Here is a 15,993-nt window from a genome sequence, read left to right as displayed (position 1 = left end):
AAGATTCATGATGAGGTCATTAATGACCTAGATTTGGAAGAATGTAGAGAAACCTACATCGATGAGAGGAACATGTCTTGTGAAATAAAGGTCCTATTTACTGTTGAGGAAAAGGAATTCTGAGGAACCCTTCACACAGCTGAATGCAGCAGGCAGAGAAGCTGTGTGATGCTGTGAGCCAGCACCCATTGGAGGCTGCCCTGCACTTCAACTGCTAAGCATTCAACTGGGGCTTAGTTCAACCACAGGGAGAACCCTTTCCCATTCTTTCAAAGCTGAAATATAGATAGGGGACTCCAGGACTAAGGCTTAGATCCAATGCAGTGGCATAGCAGAGAGTCTATAAGACTCTTTGGGATCCCTTTTAAAGGATACAAAGAGCTCAAAGAAGAAAGAACTTCATCTCCCTAAAGCTCCAAGGAGCTGGTCCCAGAGGCTCTAAATTGTCAGCCAAAGCAGAAGAGTGACAAATCTGAACTAATGAGTAGTGTAGATCTGTGGACATGTTTGTGCGATCAGTCTCAGTCCAAAACAGACAGAAAGTGTGACAGATCCTAGCAAAGGATTCAAGGGAGGCAACTCACTACCAAACAGCGGGCTCAGCCACCTCTATGAGTGAGCTCCTGAGTAGCACTGGTGAGTGCTGTCTTAGATGGCCAATCATCACAGTCATTAGCCAAACCTGCAAAAGATATTAACATTCACCCATTTAGGGTTCAGTTTATCCCTTGTAGGTAAAGAAAAGCCAAGACTTAGGGGAGATGAAATAAAAGTAGGTAATAAAACATGAGCTTGAATATGACAAAGTAGCCAACGTATGTGAAAAACACAATTGTGACTGTGGAGGCCCAGGAATTTCATATATAATTCTGTATGTCAGGAGCATGTAGGGAGGGACAGGGGAGTAACCAAGAAGTTATGGTTTCATTTTACCTCCTCTCCAACAGAGGGCATCCGGTTCCAATCACTTCATTCATTCTTTTAATTCATTTATAAAGTGCTTCTATGGCCAGACACTATTCTATGCTCTTTATGTGGATAATCAGGTTCAACTCTCCCCTAAATCCTTTAAGTATTCTAATTATCTCCATTTTACTGGTACAGAAACTAAGGCACAAAAAAATGTTAAGTAACATATAGATACAGAGGATTAGAAAAGGGAGATGGCACCATCTGAATCCAGTAGAAAAAGATGGAAGAGGGCAGAGAGAGGCTCTCAACAGATTCTGCAGAGGGGAGAGGCCGAGCAAGGAAGTAGACAGGTGAGTAAGAAGTGGAGTGGTTTTCCAGGGACACAGAAGAAGGGCTGAGGGAAGAGCAGGCCAAATGGTGACCAAAAATGCAGGACATAAAACCAGGGAGGAAATGGGTTTGCGAGTACTCTGAGAGAGAAGTGCAAGATCAAGGGCAAGAGAAATGGGGCCCAAGTCCTGAGCCTTGTTGCCAAGAGAAGAGGGCAGCCTGGAACACACAGAAGGGACTGATTTAACTTGTAGAGGAGATTTATTTTGCATTTTGCTCAAAATTTGATAGGCTTTTGGCAAGTGTATGAAACAGTCATAGATTTGGCAGTCTTCTGCTAGCAGATTTGAAATGTTCAATCCTTAAGAACTGCTGCATCGTTAGGTTATGCAAAACAGGGTGCAATTTTGTAAATATGCCATCTTGTACTGATTTGACATTTGTTCTATTATCCCAGAATATGCCAAAGGGAGAGAGACCTTCAGATTTAAGCCAAACCTTAACTTGTTTGTGGAGTGCTGATAAAATGTTGACTGCTGTGTGATCTTTAAAGAAGCCAGTGTTGCTTGTGAGGCCTGAGGTAGAGCCCCCTGTCTGGGGTTGATGGGAGCTCTTTCCTTGGCATCTCATGGGTGCAGTTGTTTGATAGATGTAAACAAGTAAAACATCTGATATAGTGGGTTGAATTCACTTTTTCGTAAATGTTTTCTGTGGTCTCTGCTGTGGCATTAATGATGCTTCCCAAATGGTATCATTTAATATTATTTATGGGGCATTGATTGCAAGTTAGAAGAATTCATAGAGCAAACCAGTAAATCCAAGGTAATATCTTCCTGAACTGGAGGGTTGTTGTTCATTAAACCCAGTGACAAGAGCCTAGGAATGGCAATGAGCTTTTTGGCCATGATGTGAAATGACAATAGAATATGAATATCAGGGATGTGGACTTTGGAGTTAGAAAGATCTGTACCCAACTTCTGTTTCCTCAACTTACCCACAGTGTGAACCTGAGGAGGTCTCTGCACCTGAGTTTCTTCATCTGGATAAAGGGAATTATTAGACCTACCTCACAGGGCTTTGAAAATGATTACCTGAGACCCCCATGCCTGCCATGAAGCAGCTTTCAAAGCGTGGCAGCTGCTACCATTCCTGTCCTCGGGAAGCCATGTGTCCTCACGGGTCTAGATGGCACAAGGAGCAGCTCACAACTTGTTAGACCTTCTATTTCTCGCGGTGCTTTCCTACTTTCATCAGCTCTTTCTTTTATTTCAAAAATACAAAGATTTATTTGTTGGAAGGTAACTGAGGAACCAGCATGATCCAACAAGCAGCTACAGATGGTTCTTCTGGGGGATTGAAGGAAAAGCTCCTCACAGAGATGCTGTGGAATCGGCACTGCCACTGGACCAATCCTTCCCACTTCTCTTTGCCAGACTGTTGCTGGCAGCGGGGCTCTCCGGAAGTTTCTAGCCTCAGGAGAGCGCCAACTGCACCACCATTGCATCCTTGCCCATTTATCACTCTGAGCTTCCTTTTTAGTAGTTGGTGATAGACTATTCGGCTTCTAACTTAGTCATCCATTTCCTTTTTTATTTTTGTTTCCATGGATAGGCAAAGGGGGATCATCCTACTTGGGTGGGTTAAAATAGCACCATTAATTTTTCATGATCATTAATCATACCTAAACGAACACATCCGATTCTTTCACGGGCTTTGTGTGTTACCTTCACAGCTTAAAGTGTGCCATACAATGGACAGTGGAGTCTTAACTGAGAAGCCAGAATATACAGTCCAATAGGGAAGGATCGATCAGTGGTTCCAGAGTCAAAGTAACATAGCTGCATTTTTGTGGGGGGAAAAAATATTCTCTGCAGCCTGAAAGCTTGTGTGTGTGCACCTCCCTGCTGCCTATCTGCCTCTCAAAGGTCCCTCTGGAGGCCTCTCCCAGTGAGCAGGGGAAATGTGCATTTGAAATGGCACACTTATCTTGCAGTTGCAGGGGAAGCTTTTGTTTTATTTTTCTCCTGCTGCATTAAAGTATTTGTCTTTCTTTCTTTGTAGTGTAATATTGTTAATGTAAAACAATTTGCATCATGACACTTTTATCACAGTTTTCGTCTTTTTCTCAGTATGTTGCATTTCTCACCATGTCTAGTTCATCACAGCTACAGTGTGTACATCACAACATTTATCTTAGGCTCAGGGTTTTACTTGTTTATAAAAATTGTCTTCTTTCAGCCTGTATTCACTCCATTTAAGAAAAAAAAAAAAGGCAGCCAGAAACTGTTTTGGTCCAAACTCCAGTAGTTATCACATTCCTTGCTAAGTGTCCTGCGTATTTATATGTCTCCTAACTATTACTCTGTGTTTCAATGACATTTCTCAGTTTCATGGCACAGGGAGGTTGTAGGAGCAGCTTTTGCTGTTCATGCTGCCAAGCAAGGCAAGCCCGTGAGGCTGCTGGAGGTGAGGTGAGGTGACACAGTGTATATCTGGGTCATGTCTCAGTGTTGAGGTTGACTATCTTCTGTGAGCAACAGCTAGATTTAACTTGGGGAGAAAGAAGGTGGGAAGAAGTCTGCATGGGCTGAGAGCGTGACTAGCAGAAAAGATCACTGCAGAGGACACGAAAAGGACACCTGGTCTAGCAACTCCACATACTAATGTTCACTGCTAAGATGCAGGACTCAGCCCCTCTATTTTCAGCTTTGAAAGGTGTGCTACAGTGTCTCTTAGGGAGGTTTATTTTGACCATTTCCTCTTGGAAGGGCAAAAAAATTGCTCAGTTTTATTGCTACATTAGGTTATATATCACCTTCATAGTCAGAAAATTTGCCTCCCAAATCTCAGCTGTGTAGACCAGACTCTCTTCCAATTATTTCAATGTAAGAAGGCATGGTGTTTCATGAGCCAGGGTATCCACTATTATTATGTACTTCAAGTTCCAGGACAGTTAAATAACATTTTATTTCACACTGTTCCTTTGCTGGGAGATAAATCATAAGCAGCTTGGAATTTTAGAAGTGATGAAGTGCAACACAGAAAGTAAAGGGGGTTTTGCTATCAGACTTTGTCCAGTTCTGACAGTTCCCATATATGTATCCTGATGCAAGTTACTTACCTTTTGAATTTCAGTGTCTCCACCTATAAAAACAGGGTTGATAGGAATCTGTTTCACACAGGTATTGTGAGGATTCAATATAACAGTGCTTTCTAACTCCTTTGTAAAGCTTAGCACAGTGACAGGCACAGAGTAATTCCTCAATGGACAATACCTATTATTACTAATGGCTATCTCACTGAATTTAAAAATGAGAATAATTTACTCTGCCCAAATTGGCTGTTCCCACTGACTGCAAAACAAAGTGGAAAAGTTCATATTAATTTTGTTTAATTATTTAATTGATAAATATTTAGTACTAGTTAGATGAAAGGAATAAAGTAATTAGTAATATAGAGAAATTCCTTCAATTGCAGATTTTATAGTTTAGTGGAATACAAGTAAATATTGATTGACTAGATGAAAGAATGAGTGGATAAATGAATGAACAAATGATGGATAAGTGGATGGATGGATTTATACATGGACAGATTTATATGGGACATCTCACCAAGTGAAAAGTTTCTTAGAAGTAAGGTAAATTTAAGGTGTACCTTTTAATTAGTTCCAGGTGTTTGTTCTAGAAGTTTGTGAATACATTCTCAATTTGGGTCAGAAATGGAATATGTTCAGGATGAGTGGGGACTAGCCTGCACAGAAGTGTAAGGGCATTTGTTCTGAGCTAACCAGGACAGGATGATCTTGACACAGTTTGGGTAACTCTGCCTGAAAGTTGTAGACAGAATGTCTTTTACCAGAAACACTGTGTCACACGATTCTCACATTAGCATCAGCAATTTAACCTAAAAAAAAAAAAAAATCTTTTACTATGCCTCTTGATTCCTTATTTCCATGAGGGAGTAAGAGGAGTTATTCTTATTTCCATTTTACAGAAATCAAGGCTCAAAATGCAGTTGCACACCTCTCTGATTTGAAGCTGAGACTAGAATACAAACACTCTGACTTCACCCCCATCCCCTTCCTGCTTGACTACCAGGACTCCAGTCAATAATATTAAGCTGGTATTAGCTACAAAAATATAAACTTTGGTTCTTATAAAGTATCACCAAAGTGCTGCAAGACTTGCTGGCTGATTTTAAACTCTCTCTCTCTCTTTCCTTATCCATCCCATCACAGGACAACCAAAGTGGACTCTGGCTCCCCCCTCCCTACCTCTGTCTGCTATTTTAATCTTCATCTCCACTTTGTAAATAGCCCCAGAATAGAACCAGATGGCCAGTTCTCTACCTCCAAAGAGTTTTTCATCAAAAACCTCTTCATTCTAGAAGCCCTAACTGACACAAGTCATGAAGCCATCTTCAAAAAGCTGATCTTCCATTTTTTTTTTTTTTTTTTGGTCCTATTTCCCTAGCTGACTTAGATATGACTTGAACTAATAGCAGCATTTCCTGCATTACAAAGAATGAAGCAGACAACAACAACCCACTGATTTTCCAAGGCCATTCTTGATCTTTTTCACCCTTTTCCCCTCCCATATGGTACATTTGTCTAGGTTTTAAACATCTGTTCCGAAAGAGGTAATGTTTGCTTTTCATTCAGAACCTAGCAATGTGGACCAAAGTTCACATGACATATTGCAGAGTATGTTTAGTTGCAAATGCTATGTACAGGCTCTTTGAAATGTAGCATGTATGGCACCATGTGACACATGGTTGCCATGGTAATACACTTTTTGGCTGAACTACAGCAGAAGCCCATGGAACATACATTGCTAATATGAGGCTCTGCCCTGTGCTAATGCATAGGACACAGCCAATCTGCGATCTGGGACTCAAGGGGTTTTGCATGCAGCCTGGGTGGCAGGTGCCCTCTTCCTGCATGTGCAGGGAAGATGTAGCATCCTCCCTTTCCAGTCCTGTCTCCCAGGCACAGGGCATGCTGTGCATTCTGCCATGCATGAAGACAGCATTTGCTTGAATATCGGTTTGCTATATTTTGTATCAAAGGGGGCCCCAGCTGAAAACATTTTATTTTGTAAACTTAAGTGAAAAATCAGTTTATGGCAGATCCTTTTTTGAATAATGACATTCTTTTTCCCAATTCCAGAATTCAACAGTCATGAGCAGAGCTGAAAATTTTAAACAAGTTGAGTACCTCCTTATTCATGGAACAGCAGATGGTGAGTTTCAGTTAATTAGACTTTTTAGTATCACAGACAGGTTTGCAATTTCACTACTGACAAAACAAAAGCATGAGGGGCAAGACTGTTACATTTACTTCAATAAAACAGTGTTGCTTTCCACAACTCACTTGTCTTGGGCTAAATGGGATGCTGAGTCCTAGAACTTTAAACAGTCCCTTTCTTCTGTGTCTTTCCCACCCTTTGGTATCAGAAACTGGAGAAGCTATTAGCTACTTGATGTTTCCTTTCTCTTCTTGCAGATAACGTTCACTTTCAGCAGTCAGCGCAGATCTCCAAAGCCCTAGTGGATGCTGGAGTGGACTTCCAGGCAATGGTACAGAAAACTTTGTTCAAGGGGAGCAAAGTGGCTGGTGGGATCTAGTTTTCTCTTTGGAGGATACCTCTTCCCAAAGACATCCCAGGAGTCAGGGACAGAAAAGAGTTTTTATTTTTCCAATGTAAAGTCAGAGAAGTGATATGCCTGAGTCATACATAGAGTGATGTTCAGTGGTATTAGAGAGTGTGGGGTTGAGAAGCACAATATTGCATATCCTGGGAGTGTCAAAACACTGCTCTCCTGTTCCTGTGATTGTTCAGTCTCTCCCTGTTTTGATTCAAAAGTAATCACTTACTCAGTAAATGTGTGGCAGAGTAATTCTAAAGTGAAACCAGCATGATAATAGCTCAGCTCAAATATGAAAATCCATTTCTGTCTAGTATGTATTACTAGCCTTTGTAACAACAGTAGGATGTTAATAATCAGCATGCTTCAGATTTTGTGATTGCTATGTTATCTTTTGTTGAACAACCACAGACAATAAACAATGAGGCTTGTTTTACAAAGTCAGAAATGGCTAGAGCTGTTGTCGCCTGTACAGAGGATGTTTCTAGGTATTTAGTCAAATTCATTTTCTGCATTAGAGATTTTCAAATTAAGAAGAAATACATATGCATACATACATACATATACATACATACCTATGCTAAATAATTTGGGTAAAATGCAATAATTTAATTGCATAAAATAATTTAGGTAAAATGCAGCTTTCTCATCTATTGAAAAAAAAAGGACTTCTTTCTCTCTCTTCTAATATACATGATTTTCTCTGTGCTCAGTTTGAATGGTGCCTGCTATATAAGAATGGGACAGTTAAGGAATACAGAGAAAAACTGGCATCTTTTTGGCCAAATTCTCCTAAGAGGTTGAGCTTTATTTTTCTACTATTCAAAGCAAAACTCATGATACTTACAGCAGTTTTTGAGAGTTAACTTGTATCTCCAAAATATATGTTTGCCTGGCAATGACTTCCCAATTATTTAATAAGGTGATAAATTTTGCCTCAGGGGCTGGAGTTGTGGCTCAGTGGTAGAGTGCTTGCCTAGCATGTGTGAAGCACTGGGTTCGACCCTTAGCACCACATATAAATAAATGAATAAAATAAAGGTTCATCAACATTTAAAGAAAAATTTTTAAAAATGTGGCTCAGGTCAGAAACTCCTTCTATATAAATGTTAGATTTTTTTAAAGGCCATTGTAATATCTAAGTGTTTGAAAATAACCCATTTTATTTATTTATTCATTCATCCATTCATTCATTCATTTATTTTAGATGTTGATGAACCTTTGTTTTATTTGTTTATTTTTATGTGGTGCTGAGGATCGAACCCAGTGCCATACACATGCTAAGCAAGTATTCTATCACTGAGTCACAACCCCAGCCCCTACTTTTGACTTTTGACTTCATTTATGTTAAACATATAGTTCTAATATTGAAACAGATTTTTACCAGTTCCTTAGTGACATATATTAGGAAAGTTGCCTTTTAAATTTTCGTTTAATATAGTTTATCTTGATAGAGTATAGAAAAATCTGACACTTGACAACAAATAAAATAGGTGGTCTTAATGAGTATATATGCCTGCATTGGGTGATTTAAGTGTCCTTTGAGTCAAACTTGAAAGTGGGTTTGGATATTTTAATTAGAATTTATATTTGCTTAAAGTACTATTCAGTTAAGCCAAATGCACAGTAGATTTTCTCAGCACCTGTTAAAGAGGATCAGAGACTTCTGCAGGACAGAACAACATGACTTGGGAAAGCTCTGGAGAAAAATTAGACAGTTTTTGTGATCATAATTCAGTTTATAAACTATTTCAGGCATCAAAACACCCTGTTTTCTACCACGTATGTTCATGAGAGCTCTTTTGATTTTTTTTTTAAATGGATGACTTCCTAATTCTGACCTTTTTCTTTCTTTCTCTAGTGGTACACCGATGAAGACCATGGAATTGCTAGCAGCACAGCACACCAGCATATATATACCCACATGAGCCATTTCATAAAACAGTGCTTCTCTATACCTTAGCACCTCAAAACAGCATACCATTTATAGTTCATTAAAAAACATTTTGTTCTCATTATCTCAAAACTGCAATGTTAAGATGATAATCTTTAAAAATGCACTAAAATGAAGAAAATTAAGGTTACCTTTATTTCCAAATTTCATACTTATGTTCATAAGTAAGGACTTCTGTCTTCATGACAGATTATTACCTTACAGAAATTTGGATTATTCATTCTGGTTTTATTTATCACTTAAAATCATTTCCATGTCAGCTGCTGAAACAACAAATATAAATTATTTTTATGAGAGCTTTGCATAGGTCCCCTGGGTAACGTTTTCATTTTTTTCTGGCTAGTCCAAATCTTGTTCTTTTTTTTAAAGGGATGACAAGATGTGGGCAATGATGTCACTAGTGCAGGGACAAGAGTAGAGGGTATAGGGAAAGGAGCTAGCAGAGCATGGCTACAAACCCAGGTCCAAGCACGCCAACCCCACAGGATACTGTCAGCTCCCCTCCGAGAAGAGCTGTTCGCAGCCAGACTGGCACAGTTTCTGAGAAAGACTATTCAAACAGTCTCAGGAAATCATATATGCAAAGCACTGACTTCTAAGTAAAACCACAGCAGTTGAATAGACTCCAAAGAAATGCAAGGGAAACTGCCAGCAATGTAAGGCCCCCAGGTGCCAGTTATGGCTATAGGTGCTAGGAAAACACAGCAAGGGTGATGGGAAAGCATTGTAAATGTGCTTTTAAAAAAAAGGACTGATGTTTCCTAGTGAAAAGAGGCAGCTTGGATCTGAGATGTGAACACATCAGCTTGCCCTGTTAAAAGTTGAAAATATTTGTATTTCAAATTCTAACATGAAGGAGTTCTTGCATCAATTTTTCTTGTTTCATCTCTTTGAGGATTTTAATTGAAAAAAAACTTAATTTCCTCGGATTCATTTTTTTTGAATGGAAAATAAACTAGAACATTTGTGTTATTATTATTTCCATTCTATGTGCTGTGGAATTTCTCCTGGTCATTTAATAAATGTACCTTCATTTTTCAGAGGTTATGAGTTGTGTTTTATATCAGATCTAGATCACAGTGGCATATGGACACATTTATCCAGAAGGTTCATGTTTATTTTGTTAACAATCCTGGACTAGCATGTAAACGTGGAAAGAGCTCAGCTTTTATTAAAAAAAAAAAAAAAAACTGTATACACATAGTAAAGTGTTATATTAAGCATCTCATACAATTTTAATTTAATACATACAAAATTTCTGTTATCACTGGGCATAGAGGCATATACCTGTAATCCCAGCAGCTCAGGAGGCTGAGGCAGGAGGATAGCAGGTTCAAGGCCATCCTCAGCAACTTACTGAGGCCCTAAGCAACTCAGTGAGACCCTGTCTCAAAACAAAAAAGGGCTGGGGATATGACTCAGTGGTTCAGCACCCCTGGGTTCAATCCCTGGTACAAAAAAAAAATCTATTATCAAAACACAAAGCTTTTGAGAAATAAATTTAAAATCATATTGGTCATTTATATAATACATAATTTATAATTTCATTCTATGGAACTATGAGGAGGCTCACATTAAAAAAAACAATATTAATAATATAACCATACTAGTTCTGACAGCTCAGTAAAAGTGAATAAAAAAAAGAAGCAAGTTATCACTTAAGTATTTGACCAGTTTTTTGGTTGAAAGAATTATAATAATGAAAGTGTCAATTTAAGATGCCGAATTTGATCTAGCAATGTCTATATAACTGAGAAAACATTGTTTTTTGTTTCAATTATCTGCAAAACAGCCTCATTTTAAAAAGTAAAAATTACTTTATGAATTTAAACTCAGCTTCGGACCAATTTGTTAGATAAAGTTATCTCAGAATGAGCTATAGCATAAAAACCTAAAATGGAAAAAGCCTATCAATTCAACATGAGATTGGTGAGTCATGCATACGAAATAGAGGATCTGAAATCCAGCTTCAACTATATTTTCAGAGCATGCTATCAAGTCACTTTACCTTATCTCCTAAGTCCCACTCATCCCTTGGAACCATAAACCAACATTCAACTCTGTGGGTTTCTTGTCATTATTCTATTTTTTAATATATCTCCATTATTATGAACAGCTGGGACAATCTTTGCAGAGTTCTATATCAAGGAAGACCAGTGATATGTTCACACCCTGGACAACATTAATTCATAAAATCAAATTTATTAGAAATTCTCCTTTTATCTTAATTGAAAATTACATATTATACAATGACAGATACTATATTAATATCTAAATCAAATACTGTGTGATATTTGTAAAGTATCAAAATTAAATGAATTTATTGTTCTCTTCATTTCTAAGCATGTTGAACATTTTTTTCCTTGAGCCCAGAGTTAATAAAAAAAAATCACAACACATATTTTTCAGGCAAAGGGGGCTATACAAGTGCTAATGATGTGAATAAATTCAAAGAAGTTTTTATTTGACCTTCATAGGATAAGTTTTACATTTTAGTAAGAGTTTCAAATTTGCCTATTGGAAAAGGAAGATGAGGAAATTGATAGATTCACTAGACCCACTTAACCTGAGGACAAATGTGAAACAAGAACTAGTCATACCACTAAAGATGTGCAGACTTGTCTCCGGTTGACAACTGCAGGCTCGGCAAACTAGTGAGTGACTAAGACTTCTGTCACCAACAGCCTGTGAGAGTGCAACAGAGTCCAGGGGTGCATGCACCAAAAGAAGGGAGAAACAGTTCACGTCTCATCTGTAGATACAGGCTCATTTTTAAAGTTTCTATCAAAACTTTCAGAAAATCACTTTAAATTATTTTTGAACATTTTTTATTGGAAACTTGGCTAAAAATAATTTCATATCTTTATGCTTTCTTAAATAGAAGGCACAGAACATAATTCGATGCATTCAAGATGACTCAGAGCCGCCACCATAAAGATCAATCATCACATCAGGCTGTATGATATCCTGAGGGTATATTTCCTTTCATATTCACAGGCTATCAGTTCCACCTTTTGGCATTTGCTGCTTTTTCTCTAAGTTGATGTGAGAATACTGACTTATAAGACTACTCGATTTGTAAAATATTTAAGATTCAATAAATTCTAAATCAAAAACATACCAAAACACAAGCATGGCTTTTTCCATAAAGGAAGAGAATTTTGTTGTGCTAACTTTATGACAAGTTATTTTAGCAGTGTCCAAAAATCTTTTTGCATGCATCCTTAGTGACCTGGAGTATGTATTCAGGATGTCTCTGGGTTACAGATGGTTGAGAATGAGAGAGAAATGAGAGATATAAAGTATAATGTCACTCACTATCCAAAGAAAAGCTCAGAGCTTGGTATTAATAAAATCAATGTTGTGTTGAGTAGGAATTTATCATCTATGCACATCATCTTTCTGTGTAATATTAATATTTGACCCCAAGAATTTAATAAAAATAGAAATAACTTTCTTGCTATTGAGAAGGGAGTTTTTTCCTAATGTTTACAGGCTTTAAACTTCAACAAAATCAACATTCTTATTCTACATAGCCTTTCACTGAATCAAGTCTATAAGTACTTCAAATTGTTGAAAGAGCATGTATCAGTATGGTGAGATGTGCAATCATCTGACAATCAAAACCCTTAGTTACAGTCATCTCTTGGTATCCACAGAGGATTGGTTCCAGATTTTCTCATGAATATAGGTATCAGACTCTGGGGATATTTAAAATACTTTATATAAAATGACATAGCATATATAGTCATATATTCCTATATACTTTAAATCATCTCTAGATCACTTATAATACCTAATGCAATGTAAATATTACGCAAATAGCTATTATACTACATTTTTAAGGGACTGGTGAAAAGAAAACTAAGACTGTGCCTGTTAAACATAGACACATTTTTTTTTTCCAAATAGTGTTCATTTCAGATGGTTGCATCCTCAGACGTGGAACCTGAGGATTAGGAGGGCACCTGTACTTCTTGAAACCTCTTTTATCCAAAGCCATGACATTTGTGAGTAGGAAAAAAAAGGGGAGGATTTAACTGGGTAAGTTTGCTTACCAATGATAACCTCAGAGAAATGGGTGGTGAAGAAAATATAGCATATTGAAAAGAAATATTATTCGTCTTAACCTGATTTTGATTTTGGTTCCATGAACCAGAATGAATACTCCATAAGGGGGAAGATAGTCCCATCTAATGTCTTACTGGACACGCAGCATCCTGCAGTCAAAGTCAGATGAACCAGGGTTAGATTATCAGTAACTGATGACTAGTGAAAAACATTTAAAGGACATTACTAAGACTTTTTCAACTCTAGCACCAACATACCTACCTCAAACGATTGTGCTTATTGAGATTTATGTATCTGCAATGTCTAATGCTCTCCTTTCATGTTCTCCTTCCTCCTAGTGACATTTATCTGGTGCTTCTCCCACCTTGATAGCCTCATGGATTGCATAGGTTTTTGCCTTAGGCTTCTATATCCTTGGGCACTGGACTCATAAAGGTGCTTAATAAGCATGGTTTTTGTTCTGATACATGTCAGTAAGAATCCATTTTGTTTTTTTAAACTAAGCCGAAGCATCTTCTGACACATTTTACTTTTGTTCTATCAACAGCTTGTGCTAGCTGGGTAAACACCAGAATTAGAAAGAGGGGTAAAATACCACTGCTACCTTCAAGGAGCTTAAAAACAAATGGAAGAAATAAGTCACATAGCAGAAACCACATGATCCTACACACACCAATAATGAAGAAGACCTAGAACAAAGCAAAGTGCACAGTAAGAATAAATGATATTGTAGGCAGAGGAAGGTGGCTTCTGAACTTTCATGAGGCAGACATTGGCTGAACTTCATACCACACTTAGAATTATTTAATAGTCTCAGGCTTCTGTGCTTATGCCATGCTTTTCAGAACTTTTTTTTTTTCAAATACAAATCTCTGTATGTGTGTACATACATATATAAAATCTCCATGTATAGAAGTTCTACAAAGAAGATATTCCAACAAAACTAGGATATCTGGACTAATTCATTAAGAACCCCAGGAGCCCATTTGATTTCAATACTAATAGAAATTTAGAAACTATTCAGAGAGAGTCTATTTGAGACTATCTGAGAGTCATTTTAGAAGCAGGATCCTCAAAGGAATGATTCCATTCTTTCCTCCACTGTATTCTCTACTGTGCTGTCAGATTAATCTTTTCAAAAATTCATGTCTCTCCATTACTAAGAGCTTCTTAATGGATAAAGTTCAAATATCCTAAAATAGAATTTGACATCATTTATAATGTCTCCATCTTCTGTTTTTACCTTTTTTATTTTTTCAAGTCTCACTACCTTCCTAACATTGCACCACCCTGGCTCCATGTACACTACACATCAACTATGCCAGGAGTAGTTACTGCTACCTAGCTTTACTGTTTTATCTTTATTTCAATATTGACATGGGGCTGAGAATCTCTGCAGTTACTGAGTGTACTTCCTTCCCCATTTCCATCCTAATTCATATGCTAGCTCTTCTATAACATTTTATTCAAACCCTGTCCTGCTCAAAGTTCCATCCTTGGGTTATATATCATTTTAATATACCACCAAAATAGTGAAAAATTACATTTTATTATAGCCATATACCCAACTTACCCTTAGAAGCAAAGGTCATAGTCCTGTTTTCAAAGTTCCAGAACACACAATAGTGCTCAGTATACTGACAACCAAATTGGAGGGACAGCATATCAGCTGGCTGCAGCTTTCTGTATAGAATATCTAAATAAGATCTCTAAAGAAGTATCAGTAATTCTTGATTACTAGGCTTTTGACTTGAACTACCCTCTCCAAGTAGATATTTGGAAACTTGTCATATTACTTAAATTACTTTCATAAATCTTTCAAGTGGTTAAAATCTCAAACATTACACTGCATAAATATATAATATAATAGAGACATACTGAACAAATTGTAGAGCAATATTACATAATAGTAGAATAAGTGCTCAGGAGTAAATAGGCTAAAGTTAAACAGAAACAGAGGTAGGTCAGTGCAGATAGGAATAAACCACACTTCTAAGAGTCTAGAAAAATCCAAAAATACCTAAGGAGGGTCCTTTAACAGATTATGGGTCTAAACTACACCAAAAAGACATTCCAATTATAGTTAGGAAAGACTTCCCGATACTGTATGCTGTTTAGTAGTAGAAATTACAATGTAAATCCAATAGTCAAGAGAGAAATACTAATGAGCAGGTAAAGTTCTGAATGTACTGATCACAGTACAGTTCCAGATGACTACAAAAGATTAACGGTCTGATGTGAGCTTTATAACAAATTGAAGGGAGACAAATTTCAGGAAACTCTTCCTCATGGATTTAAAAAAAAAAAAAAACACAGGATTTAAGGAGTTCCAATATGGGAAATTCTGATAATGACCTTGAAGCCTCTTTCTGGTTCTAACAGCAATGTCATTTGCACCCAAGACATGGTACTCCAGGAAAATGAGAAAATACATTCTTATATAGTTCTCATTGTTTTTTGTTCATAAGTTCAAATTATCTGACTATTCTTGAAATCTTTACATCACCAAGGTTTCTTATACTTGGGGATGTCTAAATTTAAATATTACATTCAAACAAATAAAATGTTCTACATGAGCCATGTGTGGTGGCACATTCCTATAATCCCAGTGGCTCCATAGGCTGAAAGCAGAAAGATCACAAGTTCAAAGCCAGCCTCAGCAACTTACCTAGGCTCTAAGCAACTTAGTATGACCCTGTTTCAAAGTAAAAAATAAAATAAAATAAGGGATGGGGATGTGGCTCAGTGATTAGGTGCACCTACATTTAATCCCCAGTACTATTCCAAAAAAGTTCTATTTTGATTTTGCTGTTAATATGAAGGAAAAACAAAGACAGGACACATTGCATCATAATTTAAAATATACAAGGAAATTAGTTAGGATAAATATTTATTTCCACATAACATCTGTTTTGAAAAACAATATCCTAGTCACATTTACACATTACTTAAACTTTGCAATAAATTACATTCAATATATTCAGTAATTCTGACCAGGAATCTGAAATTAAGAGTAAATATATAACACTACATTTTTCTTATGTTTTATATGATTTCAAAATATTAGGATTAACATAGAG

At 37.1% G+C, this 15,993-nt stretch overlaps 1 protein-coding gene across 1 annotated transcript in view; it reads left to right on the top strand.

The window, feature by feature from the left end:
* The window catches only part of Dpp4 (dipeptidyl peptidase 4), an 81,795-nt gene extending 71,913 nt beyond the window's left edge, over window positions 1-9,882 (top strand). The window contains exons 24-26 of the mRNA XM_046462249.2: window positions 6,410-6,482; window positions 6,746-6,819; window positions 8,750-9,882. Coding sequence (XP_046318205.1) covers window positions 6,410-6,482; window positions 6,746-6,819; window positions 8,750-8,851 — 249 coding nt within the window. The 3' untranslated portion in view covers window positions 8,852-9,882. The remainder of the gene's footprint in view (window positions 1-6,409; window positions 6,483-6,745; window positions 6,820-8,749) is intronic.
* Window positions 9,883-15,993: the final 6,111 nt, after the last annotated feature.

Source organism: Marmota monax, unplaced genomic scaffold (genome assembly GCF_021218885.2).
Source record: "Marmota monax isolate L192 unplaced genomic scaffold, Marmota_monax_Labrador192_F-V1.1 WCK01_AAM20220418_F8-fsc00129, whole genome shotgun sequence".
NCBI lineage: Eukaryota > Metazoa > Chordata > Mammalia > Rodentia > Sciuridae > Marmota > Marmota monax.
Note: the sequence above shows the minus strand (reverse complement) of the source record. Positions and strands in the feature narration are given on the sequence as shown.